General features: G+C 39.5%; 1 protein-coding gene across 1 annotated transcript in view; it reads right to left on the bottom strand.

Moving 5' to 3' along the window:
• Positions 1 to 38: 38 nt before the first annotated feature.
• LOC124147611 (multiple epidermal growth factor-like domains protein 10) overlaps positions 39 to 18,796 on the bottom strand; it is a 305,895-nt gene continuing 287,137 nt past the window's right edge. The window contains exons 15-18 of the mRNA XM_048400597.1: positions 1,804 to 1,950; positions 1,468 to 1,605; positions 1,146 to 1,245; positions 39 to 1,010 (exon numbers count right to left, since the gene is read on the bottom strand). Coding sequence (XP_048256554.1) covers positions 815 to 1,010; positions 1,146 to 1,245; positions 1,468 to 1,605; positions 1,804 to 1,950 — 581 coding nt within the window. The 3' untranslated portion in view covers positions 39 to 814. The remainder of the gene's footprint in view (positions 1,011 to 1,145; positions 1,246 to 1,467; positions 1,606 to 1,803; positions 1,951 to 18,796) is intronic.

Raw genomic sequence — 18,796 nt, forward strand, 5'->3', positions numbered from 1 at the left:
AGCAAACGTTTGGGTATAGATCAATACAACAAACGCCCTCTACATTTCATGTTTATCCAGAGTTGTTTATCAGCCATAATTGTGCTCAAAATAACAAGAACAAATAACGCGAGTGACTTGGGTGTGAGAGAGAGTTGAATTATAACAGGAAGAAAACATCGTTTTGACATTAGTGCTGCCTCAACCATATGTTATTGTCAAATCGAAATTAGATTTGAAATACAACTTATTTACATTCACGGTTATTACGACTTGGGGGTAAATCCATAAAATTCACAATATTGATCAATAATAATATATGTTTTCCCTTCAGATGCCAGCTAGTAACAGCACACGATTAGTGTTATTTGATTTATCCAAGATTGTAACTTTGAAAAGGACGTTATGTGGACGACCTAAATATTTTATCTGCCACAATTTATTATCATACTATTTCCGTATAATCACGCGTTTCCGTCTGGCAAATTTCAACAGGTCACTGGATAGCGTCACCATCAGCCGGAATACCACGCTTTTGTTGTGGAATACCCTTTTACATACGACGGCCAAAGGCCATAACTAGATATTCAGCTTGATATTTGCAAACTGGTAATTTGAGTGAGAGGGAACTATTAAGTATTTTTCAAAGGCACCTCCGATATTCAGAAAGGGTTTTCAGACATTTCAGCAGCTGGCATCAGCACTGCAATTTGACATTTTCTATTTGACATTGGTACTTTGCTTTCTAATGTATATGGATATATACCAATGAAGTAATCCTGAAGTCATATATTCAGATGTTGCACTATCCGTGACATGGTGCGTACATCTTTTCTTAGATTTGGTTGTTTTCGTTCTGTATAACATCATACGGTGACTTGTCGTTCTCTCTGGTGAAGTCATTCAATTCTGTATAGTCTTGATCTTTCACATCGGAAGTGGGCGCATGAGTAGACATCTCTCCAGTGTGTGGCGTGTCCGTCTTTCTCAACTCTTGAGGGTCTGTGGTAGTTGTGGGAATCCATTTCAGTCTAAAACAAAAATTGTGGTAGAAGTATGATACATGACTATTGTACGTGTAGATGCTGTTTGTTCCACAAGCAAAGAAAACAATGTCAATAATCTGTTATTTAATATCATACAAAACTAAGTAATGAAGGCGTTACCTTCCAGCCTTCAGCAGACATATCATCAGCCCACCAATCAGCAACAGCATTACAGCAATTCCTCCTGCTCCCCCAATGACGCCGGTTGTAACAGGAGATACTGGATTAGATACAAAGTCACTTTAGTCTGGTGTTTAACATTGTTTGTGAATAAAATCAGCATATGACAACGTAAACAATTACATGGAATATATAACGTGTGTTTGATGATAGATGTGCAGAGATCAAACGTCATCAATACATGCTGACAGGACTATAATTGATATTTTCTTATTCGTAAACCTCATATTTTTGGGGAAAAACGACTAAAAAGTATTCAAACCCCTGACATCCACATCACATCGGTCACCAGTGAAGCCGTCCAGACATTCTCCCGGACAGCGTCCATCTCCATCATTACACGTGACGTCACAGTGTCCACAACGAGAACAGTCACGCCCATAGGTTCCAGGCTTGCATTCTGAAGGTGGTTAGGTGTTCAGTTATGAAATGATATGATTAAGAAGTTAGTTTACATATTCTAGTTTCGATATAACATTTTTATTGATATGTCTGCTGAAGGTTGTACTAACAACCACCACATATGTATATTAATATAACCTGTGTGGTTATTTTAAGACTTTATTACAAATAAAGGTTGGGTTTAAGGAAACATTACTCTGGGTACAGTCTGTTCCGATCCATCCTTCCCGACATCCTGCGGCGCAGGTCCCTGTCTCGTGATCACAGGCCACCCGTGCAGTTTCACAATGACGTGAATCACAAGACTTGCTGCAGTTGGGACCATACTTCCCGCTCGGACATGCTTTAAGATCAGTAAATTTGATAATCATCTTACATGTACACGTATCTTTGTTTCGCGAGGAGAAAGGTTAGAGAAAAAATGCAACTGGTTAAATATTTCAGTAAAAATGATTTTCAAGAGGGAGATTTGCCTTATCAGTATGTGGGGTGAGTAATTAACTGTTAAAATATTTAATATCAATCTAAATTTAATTCAACTCAATTTAATGTCACGGTTTGGAACAAACTGGCACTATTTGCACAAGTTAATCAGAAACATTCTCAAACTAATTCTCACGTATCCTGCAGTCAACGTTCGTCCAGCCATCCCGGCATCCATCGGTGCAGGAACCAGTGACGTCGCACACAGGTGATGGCGTTTCACAGTTGCGGGAATTGCAGAACTGAGTGCATCCTGGTCCATACCTTCCTGGAGGGCAGTTTGCTAGCACTGCACCAACGAACTTAGTTTTAGCATTTGGAATTATAATAATATTCATTGCAACAGTCAAAACGAAAAGAATCAGTCAAATCACATCTTTGACTACATTTAAATCAAAAACAGTACATATTTAATACTGAACAATATAAATATAATGTCAAATGTTGAATCATATAATAGCATATATATGTCAGTTTAGATGTAAACTAGTTTATTTGATTCACGATTTCCTTACGAATTTTGGAACCCTTAGACTGGAATTTTTTTAATATTGTCTGACAACACAAAATTGAAAGAAAATTCAAATGAGATCAGGAAGTACCACAAAAGGGTCTGTTAAACAGTGGTAGAATGAAGGATTAGGCGATTACTGTTTGCCTTGTTAGGAGTTAGTTTAACCACGACAAGAATATTTTCCTCGCCAAAACTATTTCTTTTTCAAAATATACAGATACCATAGTTTTCAGATTTGTAGTAAAATAAAGCCTGTGTCACCTTGCACACTGAAGATCCGATGTGCATGTTCTATTAAGTTTAATGGTTACTTGAATGTTGTTCCTATTGACAACGGAAGATTCTTTTCAACGCAATAGTAATATATGGTTTTGTTTGTTTGTGTGTTTGTTGTTTAACGCCGCTCTCAGCTACATGACGGCGGTCTTCAAATAATCGAGTCTGGACAAGACAATCCAGTGACTGACATCATGAACATCGATCCACGCAATTGGGATCGATGACATGCATCAACCAGGTCAGCGAGCCTGACCACCCGATCCCGTTAGTCGCCTCTTACTTCAAGCATAGACACTTTTAACGTCAAGGATGGGTTGCTGAAGATCTATTCTGCCCAGATCTTCATGAGATACATGTATCGACACACAACGATGCTCTTATGAAAATGAACAAATTGATAACCCATATACATATGGTGAGACGGCTGCAATGCATTATATCACGGTAAATATCTAAACAAGAATTTGACGAGGTTGCGAAGTTGTGTTCACAACATGAATCGATAACTTCTATAAACAGTACGTGCATATAGCGACGTTTTGATGTAGATTCTGACACGGTTATGAAGCTGGGGTATCTCACTCAGCCTTAATCACGGTTGATGTTTGGAGCGTTTGATGTTGATGGCTTCTTGGAGTTTTCAGGATTCCTCACGAAGAGAAGTTAAAGTGATGACGTCAGGTGTGCCGGGAACAATGTAACATATTCTTGCCTACTACCAGCACCCGTGCCGAGTGAAGGCCCAAAGTCAATGATGGTCTGAGAGACATCTTACAACCCTTGGACATGCTTTTTCAGAATTAACTTTATCCTTGAGATATATTAATGTTTACGTGGACCATTTTCAGGGTTGCGTGGATACCTGCAGTACTTAAGTGTCATTTGAACCCACATTCAAACTACATACAGCTATTGGTTTGTCTCCTCAGGGTGCGACTTACAAGTTCGTTTGAGAGACTATTTGCACATTGTGCATGATGACTTCCAAAGTAAATTAATTCCTGAGTGTCATTTTGATCATATTTAATTGGGTATTACTTATTACGAAAATATAAGCGTATCATGTCCCAGCGCTGGCACACGTCACAAACACATGTAAAGACAAGTCAATTGTTGAACTGAAAGGAACACCAAAATATATGTTCCATGTCAAATTAATCGTACATCCAATTCTTGTGTTGACCCAACTACAAATAGGGAGTGTCATACAGACAACAGGTACGGTGATGTTCTGTAACTTACCTCTGGAGCAGTCTATTTCTGTCCATCCATCTTCACACCCATCAGGACACTGTCCTGTCACTCTGTCACATGTAGAGGAGGGTGTCTTGCAGTGTCGGGAACTGCAGCTGCTGGCACAGTTAGGGCCGTACATCATACTGGTACACGCTGAATAGGGCAAAGGTGAAACTGGTGTTAGTTTGAAAGTAATTCATAAAGAGTTCTCCTAGCTGCAGATATGATTGAAATTATAACACGTGTAATGTAAATTACATTAAAGAAACTGTCAATCATTTTGGAAGAAAAACATTACCCAGCCTTCAATTAGTTGATATCATAAACTGACAATTAATTCAAAGTATACCGAAATATGTTTTTAGACCTAAACACAATTTACGTTAATGGATTGATTTACAGGTTCCAGCATAGTTCGACGTTACGTAGCTAGTTAGATCTCGTCGCAAATTTGTTGGGTTTTGGACGATGCTGCACTGTAAATGATTTCATGGATCCCACTTTCACTGCATAAGAAGCATGATACCTGGTCACATAGGGATACACAAAGGCGACCATGGCACAATAAGGTCACCTGTCAACGTTTGTCGTGTGAGAATATCACACCTGACTCGCAAGCAGGTGTGAATAATTCCACGACACATCAACAGGAAAAACAAAGCAATCACTATTGTTTATTATATTATTATGGTGCAGGGTGACTTACTTCTAGAGCAGTCTATTTCGCTCCATCCATCTTCACACCCACCAAGACACTGTCCTGTCGCTCTGTCACATGTAGAGGAGGGTGTCTTACAGTGTCGGGAACTGCAGTTACTGGCACAGTTAGGGCCGTACATCATACGAGCACACGCTGAATAAGACATAAGTGAAACTGGTGTAAGTTTGAAAGTAATTCATAAAGAGTTCTCCTAGCTGCAGACATGATTGAAATTATAACACCTGTAATGTAAATTACAAACTGCCACTCAGTTTGGAACGTAAACATTACACATTTTTCGATTAGTCGATATCATAAACTGACGATCAATACAAAGTATATGGAAACATGTTTTTAGTACCAAACACAATTCACGTTGACAGAATGATTTAGAGGTTCCAATATTGTTCGATGTAACGTAGCTTGTTACAGCTCGTCGCAAATTGCTGCCTTTTGGCGATGCTGCACGCGTAAAAGGATTTCATTGATCAAACTTTCACTGCACAAGAAGCATGATACCTGGTCACATAGGGATATAATAAGGCCACCATAGCACAATAAGGTAATCAGTCAACAGTGAAACGCTCAAGAAGGCGACAAGGCTACCCGCTTTACATCGAGGGAGAGCAATTTGTGTTTTGAACTTGGGGACAATAATCAACTTTTCAACGATTTTCAGCAGATTCATGCGGCGTGACAGGGTGAATAGAAGGACCGCAGGCAGGCCAAGATCTGGAAGACTCCGTCACAACCATGGAAGACTGCTGTCTTCTATCCTTACACCTAGGTAACAGGTTCCTCAATATAAAATTATCTTATGTGACTGCTCTTTGGCATACAAGTTGTTTTGTGGTTGTTCAACGCCCCACTCAGCCAAATTACAGCCGTACGATAGCGGTTTGTAAATAATCAAGCCTGGACCAGACAATCAAGTGAGTGACATGGTCATAAGCATCGATAAACGGCATAGGGACACGATCCCGAGGCAACCCCGACTTCAGCGACGTCGTGTGTACGCATGCATAATTTGACAATTGAGGACAGACACGCTAGTGAGTTATTGATATTTATTAAGTGACAGATATTATCGTGTTTATTCACGCTTCTTCATGAGTGTTGTTTTGTAAATTCCCCCATGTTTATGAACTGCGATGTTGCCATTTGATTATTGTATATAGCAGCATTTCTATCTCGTCAAATGATTATATTTTCCAAATTCAACGTTTGAACTATTTTTCGTTTGTGATAATTTTACCATTTCCGAAAACTGATAAGAAAACTTTCATCCATCCTCAGTTTATATCACTGGACTGAGTTCAATGAACTCTGAATTGAAATGCTTAAATCACCACCATAAACTGTTACCAATACAAAACATTGATGAAATGCGTGAAGAAATATAAATCAATATGCCTACTTTGGAAACAGTCATTTTCCATGAAACCACTTGCACACCCATCAGGACACCTGCCAGTCACGTGAGCACATGTGTCAGATGGTGTCTTACAGCGACGCCTCCCGCAGGACTTGCTACATCCTTCTCCATATCTCCCAGGATCACAGGCTGAAAGAGATGGTGAGCAATGTGTTTACTTCGCTAAATTCGCTACATTATTCATAGTTCGAAAGGTATATATATTTTAGCATTTCCGAATTTACATTATTTATGATAACAGAGCTATTTCGTAAGCTTGGATTGGCATAAGAGAGGCCAAACATCAATACAAACTTTTTTTCTTTTTACAAACATAAACGTTTATATATTCACTAAATTTCAATGTGAGATGACTCCATGAGAAGACAACAAAACGGAATAAGTCTTGTAATTTAAATCAACAGTCCTTGATATGACTCAGTGTCGTCAGCCTAACGAACCAAAGACTTGTTGCTTCCAAGCAATACGGATGCGTGTATGAATTGTATATATAACTTTCAGTCAGCAGTCTGTATTTCATCCGAATTTAAACTTTAGCGGTATTCAGCCGTAGCATTATTACAATGTTAACTCGTGATGTGATAATGCTATGACGAATTAATGAAGCGTTGCTTCACGTTGTGTATCAAAACGTGGCTTTTGACATTTGGCCGAATGAGCTATGAAACACGGTGATTTCAGGAAACGAAATATTCGATATTATGGGCAATTAATATACATTTTCAAAAATAATCCGTAGGAGCTGAGACAAATATTATGTATAATGTGTTATGATATGTTAAGGCGACTATTCGTGTCGTAAGAGGCGACTAACAGGACCGGGTGGTCAGACTCGCTAATGATGCATGTCATAACATCCCCATTGCGTATATCGGTGCTCTTGATGTCAATCACTGGATGTATGGTATGATTTACTGAGCACCGTCATAAAGATGGAATATTGCTATCTAAATTCTTTAATCTTCATATCTGAGTAAGAAAGTGACATAATGTACAAAATATCTTGACGATAATTTTAGTTTGTTTTATACGCATTCAGACATATACATGGTGATGAATCATCTATAAACACAAAGCATTTATTAAATCAATTAAATCTGATTTGAATAAACATGACCTTGAATACAGTCTGTTCCCTGATATCCAGCCGCACATCCACCAACACACAGTCCTCCAATGACGTCACAGCTGGAGTCGGACTTGCAGTGACGTGCAGCACAGGACTTGTCACAGTTTGATCCATAATACCCAGAAGAGCATACTAGTAAATAGGAACGTCATATTGTGATCTACATAGTTACCTGGATCTCTTCCTGCAGTGACGGTTATTGCATTATTGGTTATAGTTTTCTTCATAATATCCAGCGTGGCGTGCTGGACTATCTATCAGTCATCTCTTAATGTCACTATTAAAGTAAAGTGTACATGTAATAATGATTGTTTATTTAATGTGATACACAGGGCCAACTGTCATCATTATGGACATTGTGTCCAACATCTGATTCAAAAGTGTTTTATTTACTCATCCCTGAAGTTTGTAACATCATGCAACACGGCGGTAGGTCAACATGTGAAAAAGGTCACATGTATAAAGTGTGCACATGCTCTAATTACAAACTACATGTATTGAGTTACCACAACTAGGCGTGGATCAATATACCACTACACCGGTACACATCGGTTCGCCATGCCAGTGCAATATATAGAGTCTTAGGTAGTATCGAATAAATAAACATATATTTACAGACACCATGAGTACACAAGTACAAATGTTCAAGAATTATGTACAGAACAAACTGCATGTATCCCTTCAGGTGATAAATTTGGTCAAAGACAATTTAAATTAACTATACCTGATGACTTGCGATTTATATTGTCTTTCCTAATCCGTTACATACTGTTTTAAATGCAGATTTTCTTGTGAACCAAACGTGATATAGCAATGCAAAAAGCTCTAAACGCGGTTGTTTTCCCGAACTACCGGCGATTCGCTTAGAAAATACCTAACAAAAAAGTTTAAAGACTTTTGATGCAATGATCCTAAGAATTCTCTCTGAAACTGTTATTTTATAAGGAATAATATGTCCCAGTATCATGTCATTGTAGTTGCAGCTCAACTATATACATTTAAAATACCAAAAACCTATTGTCAGTAATATTTTAAGTATGGAACAATTTGACCAGTCACTGTCGAGGCTCCCGCGCTGTAAATAACGGCGAGTTGCAAGCGAAATTGCATGACGTTTTAAAGAAAATCAATATAATAGATTACAAACACAAGTTCAGTGAAAATTCATCTTCATATAAAATAACCCGAAGAAACACAATAGTCCGACTCGATACAACTATCTGCGGTTCTTTGGGACATAAGGTAACTGAACACAGTTCTCCAAAGCGACGTGTGTGATGTGGTTTGTGAATCCTAGTTCACAACAAAACATATACTTATTGACAAAGAAAAAACAGAAAAGTAGTGTAGGTAATATCAGTTTGTAATATATATAAAGTTGTATTTTACTGTAAAATGACACAATGTTATTACTAGGTATTTTTATAAAATGAAGTTTCTTGAATATATATACTAATTCACGCCCAACAGGTAACTTACTCCACACCTGTACTTCAACAAATTCTAATAGAGCACCCTCTCCATTATTATCAGTCTCTGTGTAGAGAGTCAGGTAGCGCCAGGTCCCGGGACAGGTGACATTCAGCACATCAGGGATGTCTGTACCGTCAGCACGTCCTGTTACACTGTGACATAGATTTCCTTCTTTGGGGTCAGAGGAATTTGTCATAGATGTGTAGAGCTGCACGCCATTATGTCTTGGCTTGTCTGAAACAAGTATAAATATATACCTCACTTAATGCAGGACATACTCATTAATGAAACTGTACTGTCTTCCCCAAACGTGATTTAGGTTCAAGCCGTCATCAGTTTACCGATCCAACACTAAACCACAGTCTTGTGACATATTGGACAAAATTAAGATCATAGGTTTCTGCGCACTTCTGTGCGCATGTATGTATTTGATAAAAGGCTAAAACAAAACAAACCAAAGAAATTACTCCTTATGCAATAAGGAAAACAAACATGTACGTGGGTACTTATACTACCGTGTGGTGGACTATAACTTTATATGAATCTGAATCATCCCAGCGTAGTATTAATACTGAAAGAAGCGTCAGAGCAATCATTCAGCTTCAGTAAACATTTAAACAAAATACGTGGAGATTTTAAGTGCGCATCATAGAATGTACACGTGGTTTCTGGGCCTACCTTTAGAATACAGTACCACAAACTTTTCATTCACGTGACAATACCCTATAACGTAATATGTCGGCGGCTCATTTTAAAGTAAGCGCAAGTTTACGAAAGCATTTTCATTTTGATATATTTATTATTTTGTTTTTATCGTAATTCAAGTGGATAAAATGGTTATAAATGGTAATATACATATATTATTTTTTCGGTTTATTGATGTTCATTATTATGTACAAGAATGCAGTTTATTATGTATATAATATTGGCGCTGAACACATCCAAATGTCGCCAGTGTAAAGGTAGGTTACCCCGAATTCTATCCTGCATTTTTTCAATACTGATTCAAAAGCTAACTCACAGTTTTGTCGTCACTAGCCATACTTATTCTTCAATCGTTCTTTACTATTTACTATGGAATACTGTAAGGGACATTCTCGCGATCTCGCATTCTCGCGATCTCGACCTTTGGAAACGAGGTAAATATGCCCAAAACACGAGAATGCGAGATCGCGAGAACGCGAGATTTGGCCAAAATCTCGCGTTCTCGCGATCTCGCATTCTCGTGTTTTTGGTACATAGCACTTTTTGTCAAAAGTCGACAACGCGAGAATGCGACATTTGGACATGATGCAAAATCTCGCAATCTCGCAATCTCGACTTGTCAAATTAGGCCACAAAAACACGAAATCGCGAGAACGCGAGAATGCGACATTTCATTTTCTCGCGATCTCGCGTTCTCGTGTTCTCGCGTTTTAGACGCTGTCCGTGCGCATGCGTAATATCATAAGGTCAAGCGCATGCGCACGTTAGTAGTCCTTTGGTCATGCTTCTTTCATGCTCTTCATTCTCCAAGTAGTATTTAGCAAACTTATGACTTGAGCTTGAAAATGCTATGTAATTTACATACACAAAATCTGAGTCATCTCCCGTTGTTACAGTTTCCTATGTACTTTATAATAAAACCCTAAACATGCTCAATATAATTTAACAAAAGAAATTGTGTCTATGAATGTCCAATGATGGTGAAAACATAAATGTGTCCGAAAGCTGGAAACAAAGCTATTACCGTCAGTGAGTGAGTGAGTAATATTCTTAAAGCCGCATCAGCAGTATTGCAGTTATTCGCGGCTACACTGTCAGTTACAGAAATAATCACAAGCCAGTGAGTTTCTCAATGAGGCAATTTTATACACGGCTAGAATATTCATTAAAATAAAATTCTCACAGACCAATTTGTAGCATTCGGATAAAATGATATTGTCCGATGTTGTTTTTTTAATTTTTTTTATACGATACCATATTCGCTACTTTAATTAATAGATTTTCATCCGCTCCCGCCTGACAACAAAACATCCTGCCTTACATTATTCTAATGCCCTCAAATTCCTAGAAATAGAAGTATCGTTAATATGAGTGTTCCTACTTTCTTTATCTGATAAAATACTCCGTACACGTAGCCCTACTGAGCACACATGATGCATGCGAATCGCATCCGCCGACAGCAATTGTACACATATGCCTAAAGTAGGTCGATAAGAACAAATTAAAAACGTTAAAAATAAAATGCCTCCTGTCTCCCATGTTTTTAAAAAATCAATCAAACTGTAACTATTAATTTTATTGCGGCCTTAACATTCAAATGACAGGCATGCTTATACTGGAAAAGTACCCCCAATATCCAGCCTGGGGGACCAGCATGACTCTGAATAAGTGAGTGAGTTTGGCTTAACACTGCTTTGAAGAGTGTGTATATTTTAGTTATATCCCGGCTTGTCGGTTTAAAGGGGCACTAATCTTCTTCTCGGCTGTCTAACACTGCCAGCTGGGGCTCACAATCTGCCGATTTGCTCACTGACGCAACTGAGCGTGACAAGAGACTGGACTACCGTGTTCAAGAACACTGATTGGTTACCTGTAATCTCTGAATCTCAGACAAAGGGCGCATGTTAATTAATTTCTTTAGCCTAAACAAACGGACAAAAAGAACGATGGAAGCTCATCGGATGTCGTTATTTGGAAATACCCCAGATGGTTATAAACTGAGGGCCAAAAGAAACGTTACCAACATTAACTGATTTGCCACTTTGAAACAAAGATGCCAACCTGTTCAAAAACAGTAAAGAACACATTTCACGAATACAGCCTTCATGTTCTCTGTCGTTCTTTGCACGTGCTTTGCGGATTTTGGGAAATATTGGTGTTTTTCAGCAATTTTTTAAAACAATCTTCCCCAAATTATCGTGCAATTTCCGGGTATAAATTACGCAGGGATCTGTTCCCTATCAATGGTTGCGATGATTAACACCAACGAACATGCCAAGACTGACCGCTGTCCAGAAGGAGAGAGCCATAGGTATGCTGCAGATGGGAGCGACACAGAGAGCGGTTGCCATTAACATGAACTGCTCCAAGATGACCATTACCAGACTGGTCTCACGTCTCCGACAGACTGGCAGAACCGCAGACAGACCACGGAGTGGCAGACCATAGGTCACGACCCCGCAGGATGACCGCTTTTTACGGGTACGTCATCTGAGGAACAGATTTCTTACTGTGACGTCATCAGATGCCAACAGCTTAGGACATCCGGCCAGCAGACAAACAGTGACCAGACGACTACGACATTATGGTCTCCGGGCTTATCGCCCTTTCAAAGGCATGACCTTGACCCGTCAACATCGACGTGCCAGACTGACGTGGTGCAGACAACTCAGCGATGGCAACAAAGGGAATGGCGGCGAGTGCTGTTTAGTGACGAGAGCAGGTTCCAACTCTTCAAACCTGATGGGCGGACGCGAGTGTATCGACGACGTGGTGAACGTACGGCTCCTTGTTGTGTCCAGGAGGTGGAACCTTTAGGGGGCGGAAGTGTGATGGTCTGGGGCGACATTTGCGGAGACGAGAAGACGGAACTTGTCATCATCGAAGGCAATCTGACAGCACAACGCTACATTGACAATATCTTACGGCCAGTGGTTCTTCCTTTCACCCAGCGTCAACAACGGACGGTGTTCCAACAAGATAACGCCACACCCCATAAAGCCCGTATTACTAGAGACTTCCTCAACGCCAACAACGTGACTGTCCTGCCGTGGCCAGCTCGAACACCAGATCTGTCACCCACAGAACATCTCTGGGACCAGCTGGGGCGTCGTCTTCGGAAACGTCAACATCCTCCCTTCACGAGACAAGCGTTGATCGTTGCCCTCCGTGAGGAATGGAATCGTAAACCTGCAGTCGATGTGAGGACGCTTGTCTACTCAGTGCGACGCCGCATTCGAAGATGCATTGCCGCTCATTAAGGTCATATCCCGTATTGAACGGTCTGGGCCGTCGTCACATTAAAGTTGTAACCAATGTTGTTGATCGAATACTGGACGAATGACCCCTTGTCAAGAAATGTCCCTGTTGGAGGTCAAGGACTTTGTTGTTGAATTAGTAAATTCGCATTTTAATGTTCTGAATTATATATTTCTACAATACAATTGTTATTGCTGCTTCAATTTGTTTTGGTCATATTTTATCCTAGAAATATCGTTGGTAACGTTTCTTTTGGCCGTCAGTTTATTTTTATAGTATCCGAGCAGTGAAAGCATTTTCGGATTTTGGATTGCGCGGATAATACGATTGCTATCTCTTGTTGTCATCCACGTTTTGGGGCATAACCCTACACCTGTGTCTTTGTTGCCATTCACTAGAAGCTCAGTTAATGAACCTATTACAGGTATAGTTAGTAGTAGCACTACTCAGATTACCTGACAACGGTTCCCATTTGGCATGTCTTGTGTCTGGGGCAATTATTTCATCTGAATCCAGGTTTGAATTGAGGTGAAATGTATGTTATGTAATATTCACGTGGCAGCCAAGCAAGAGGAGTGATCAGTTCATTTACTTTTTTGTACACGGATCATTCCTCGCCATCAAAAGTTCCACAGAAAGTACGTTCATTGATTAATCACTGTTATCTTGCACAGTGGATGTGTAAGTGTTTACATGTGTAGGTTTACTAAAGCAGACAGAATACACTCATATCATGGCGTGAAGTGCCGATGTAAAAACAACATACTTGGTTCAAAGGATTAGCCGATAATACGTTTATTGATTGTTCATTGCTTTCTAACTCCATGGATATTTTTAAAGCACCATGGACATCATGAACATAATTGTCACACGTGCTATCTTAGCTGACCGATGAGACTTGCCACCTTTGTAAAAACATCTGAAAGAAACTTAGTGATCAGTTGCAAAACGAACACGGGTTATAATATCCAGAAACGCTCTATGTATATATTTTAACATTTGAATGTAACAGAGCCATGTGACGTCGAATAAGTTTATTTGTACAGCTGCAGACGTATGGGATATTGTTCCTGTATGTGAATATTCACGGATACATTCCTCGAACAAGGAAGCTGCCCAAATGTATACATAAAACTGCGGTGGGTCGTAATTATGATATTTGCATTTTGTTTTCATTCATTTGCTGTTGCATTGGATAGAATCAGTTTTGTTTCTCTTGTACCTGTAGGCGTGTATACATGTATATTACACTCAATGTGTAAAAAGTGATTCACTCGGGCAATTTATAAAATGTCTAAATATTTCAGTAATATAAAAAATTGACTGAATCCAAGTCCAGATTGACGAACAGTTTTTAAGAGGTTCAAAAGGGCTTAAAAATAGATTATTTATCCTAGTATTAGAGTGAGTGAGTGTGTTTGTTTTACCCCCCTTTTAGCACTATTTCAGCAATAACCACTAGGCTACCCGACCGCCCCGCTAGTATTAGAAGCCAAAACTATAGAAACGTACTTTGAATTTTGTTTTCTTTTAATCCTATCATTTTCAGTCACTGGGTGATGAAATTGACCGATTTTCAGTCAATTTGTAAAATAACTGAATATTTAGGTGTTGCAAAAAATACCTTCGTGAAACTTTATACATTTTGGCTAAACAATATACCCACAATGAAATACTATCAATAAAAGCGATACATGCGCTTACGAATGGCGCAGCACAGGTCGCGAACTAGTCTTGATATCTGCTATATCATCCGGATACTCACGGGGGAGGTTGGGTGGGGGCGGGGAGGGGGGACAATAACTAAGGCAACAACCAGTCTCGGGGCATTTCTGTAGATCAGTGTCCCTTTAAAGTGAGAGGAAACCTTCCATTGTAGGTTTCTGGCACATCCAAGGGACGCAACTCTACACAACGAATTGCGACAACTCAGACGACTGAGCCCCACGATGACTGTATAGGAAATCAGCACAAAAACACGAGAACGCGAGATCGCGACACTTGTCCAATGTCGCAATCTCGCGTTCTCGCGTTCTCGCGTTCTCGTGTTTTTGAAAATAGCTACATATAACTGTATAGGCAATTAGCACAAAAACACGAGAACGCGAGAACGCGAGAACGCGAGAGTGCGACATTGGTCAAGTGTCGCGATCTCGCGTTCTCGTGTTTTTGTGCTAATTGCCTATTCAGTTATATGTAACTATTTTCAAAAACACGAGAACGCGAGAACGCGAGATCGCGACACTTGACCAATGTCGCAATCTCGTGTTCTCGCGTTCTCGCGTTTTTGTGCTAATTGCCTATACAGTTATATGTAACTATTTTCAAAAACACGAGAACGCGAGAACGCGAGATCGCGACACTTGACCAATGTCGCAATCTCGCGTTCTCGCGTTTTTGTGCTAATTGCCTATACAGTTATATGTAACTATTTTCAAAAAACACGAGAACGCGAGAACGCGAGATTGCGACATTGGACAAGTGTCGCGATCTCGCGTTCTCGTGTTTTTGTGCTTATAGCCTATACAGTTGTATGTAACTATTTTCAAAAACACGAGAACGCGAGAACGCGAGATTGCGACATTGGACAAGTGTCGCGATCTCGCGTTCTCGTGTTTTTGTGCTTATAGCCTATACAGTTGTATGTAACTATTTTCAAAAACACGAGAACGCGAGAACGCGAGAACGCGAGAACGCGAGATTGGTCAAGTGTCGCGATCTCGCGATCTCGCGTTCTCGTGTTTTTGTGCTAATAGCCTATACAGTTGTATGTAACTATTTTCAAAAACACGAGAACGCGAGAACGCGAGATTGCGAGATTGGTCAATTCTCGCGATCTCGCGTTCTCGTGTTTTTGTGCTTATTGCCTATACAGTTGTATGTAACTATTTTGTAAGGTAATTCGTCACAGTAAACTCGCGTGCAACGGCGTGAACTGAGGTGCGCACAAAGCATTGTATCCAACATCTTTAAGACACTGCTTATTACTGTCTACAAACTCAAAAAGTTGGAAGAATGATGTTGGATGATGAATAAAATCTCACGCTCGTGTCTTTTGACATCAAAACGACGAAATAAACCACAAGGTTCATAGAAATTTCTGCTTTGCAAATTAATGCAGTTTATTTCAAAATGGCTGCTCAAAATCACGTGACTTTTGACAATGTCAGAATGCACATTTTCCAAGTCTTTTGATTATACAGAAATATAAATGTAGACTGGTAACATAATAAAGTCAAGAACACGCTCCCTTTCTTGCCTGTGAACTGACTGAATTTGACAAATATTGTCTGACAACTAACAGTCAAATAACCAAGATGGATGCCAAATGGTATTTTTCAGAAAGAGTTTGTTTGTTTGTTTGTTTGTTGTTAACGCCGCACTCAGCAATATTCCAGCTAAATGACGGCGGTCTGACATCAAATATATAAACACTCATTTGGGTGGCCCAGTCGTCTAAGGCGCCGCGATTCTCTGTGCAGAGTTGCGTCAGTTGGGCACGCCCGAAACCTATGATTGTGGGTTCGAATCCCGGTTCGCCCTGATTTTGTTTCTTGTTTCACCATACCCGTTCTCGTGGGCTTCATCGAAGAGGTAAACGTCTGAGACCTGCATCACTTCGGGCTTTCCTCTCATATTAAGCTGACACGCTGTGATATAACTGGAATACTGATAAAAGCAGTGTTAAACCCAACTCTCGCACTTACTCTATAGATGACTACGCGTTTAATCGCTAAGAACATCGAAGAACGAAGCGGGATGTATTATACGATTAATCATGACCTCATTTCTGATGATTCGATTGTGATCTTGTAACATTATAACGCAGTGAGTGACGACGTTAATTGTGAGAGGGAAGTGACCGTCAGGTTGCTCTCCATGGATGTTGTGGCACTTCTATCGTAATGGCGGCTGCATGAAGACGATAAACATCCCAGTGTCACCCACAGGGTACGGGTAATTTACATGTTTGTCGTGTCTCGAAATATGAATTGTAAATAGTGTATCGTGCCAAATATATGGTGAGTTACTGAATAAATACAGCAGTTTCAAGAAAGTGGTAATTGTATTTATAATGTTAAGTGTATTTTACAACATGGACCAGGTTTATATTGTATCTTATGAGTGATGTCGGGATCGAGTTATCGCCCTTGATGAATTGTTTGTTTATTATAGGGTTAAGATAATGATTTTGTATATCATTGATTATTAAGTTCATGTTCATGTACAGAATATAGACGTATGTTTATATGAACTGAATGATTGTGTGAATATGTATGTGTATGAAACCTATGCAGTATTGTTTTTTATAATGTTATTGTTTTGTACATTAAAGGATGTCGTTATCTACTCTGGCAATAAACACTCACACCCGTAGCCTATGTTTGAAATTGTATTTTCCTTCACAATCCCCGGTTACAATATGACAATCGGTTTTGGGAGAAAAGGTACGTGTAATCGACCTGAGGATTGTGTGAGCATATGCGGGAAATACCCGCCTTAAATAGGGGTAAATATTTTTAAACCTTGTACATTTTATCAACATCCTTAAAGAGGCTGTACATAATGTTGATATCTCATATAATCATTAAACGACTCGTGGTTGTTGTTTATTGTACAATAAAACACTAGCCCCTCATGGTTTATTCTCCCTGCAGTGTTTTATTGTACTCCCACTCGTCGTTTATTTCTTTAACAGTGGCCCGCTCATTTATGATAACATGCGGGCGGTTTAATGATAGTTTTATCCATTTTAACTATAAAATAATGTAAAGCGGGATGTTTTGTAGTCAGGTTAGAGCGGATGAAAATATGATAATTAATTTGGTATTTCAAATTGGTCTATGAGAATTTTGCCTTTCATGAATATGCTAGCCGTGTATAACATTGCCTCATGGAGAAACTCACTGGCCTGTGATAATTTCTGTAACTGTAGTACTGCTGGTGCGGCTTTAAGCAATATTACTCACTCACTCACTGACGGTAATAGTTTTGTTTCCAGCTTTCGGACACATTTATGTTTTCACTATCATTGGACATTCATGTACACAATTTCTTTTGTTAAATTATATTGAGCATGTTGAGGGTTTTATCATAAAGAACATAGGAAACTGTAACAACGGGAGATGACTCAGACTTTGTGTATGTAAATTACATAGCATTTTCAAGCCCAAGTCATAAGTTTGCTAAATGCTACTTGGAGAATGAAGAGCATGAAAGAAGCATGACCAAAGGACTACTAACGTGCGCATGGGCCTTGACCTTGTGATATTACGCATGCGCACGGACAGCGTCTAAAACGCGAGAACACGAGAACGCGAGATCGCGAGAAAATGAAATGTCGCATTCTCGCGTTCTCGCGATTTCGTGTTTTTGTGGCCTAATTTGACAAGTCGAGATTGCGAGATTGCGAGATTTTGCATCATGTCCAAATGTCGCATTCTCGCGTTGTCGACTTTTGACAAAAAGTGCTATGTACCAAAAACACGAGAATGCGAGATCGCGAGAACGCGAGATTTTGGCCAAATCTCGCTTTCTCGCAATCTCGCATTCTCGTGTTTTGGGCATATTTACCTCGTTTCCAAAGGTCGAGATCGCGAGAATGCGAGATCGCGAGAATGTCCCTTACAGTATTCCATAATTTACACATCATCCTTACAGTGTTCCCTAACACACTTTTCTGTCACAAAAACGTAAACATAAGCTTGAGCTGATGGTATATAACAAGCCCTTAAAATCGAAATAATCTCCCATTCCATAAGCCTTGACATAGTCATTGACATAATTTTGAATTTCAATACACATATCCAGAAAAAGACTGCAATTCCGTTATGGTCAGGTTTCTTATATAATGATAGTTACATTCATGGCGTTCCAGGAACCAAGCATTAATGTGTTTACTAAATTAATATCAAATAAGTAAATGAGTCTATACATACAGTATGTATTAAAGTACAGGGTAACCAGTGCTGACTGT

Source organism: Haliotis rufescens, unplaced genomic scaffold, assembly GCF_023055435.1.
Source record: "Haliotis rufescens isolate VD_foot unplaced genomic scaffold, xgHalRufe1.0.p SCAF_2, whole genome shotgun sequence".
Taxonomy (NCBI): Eukaryota; Metazoa; Mollusca; class Gastropoda; order Lepetellida; family Haliotidae; genus Haliotis; species Haliotis rufescens.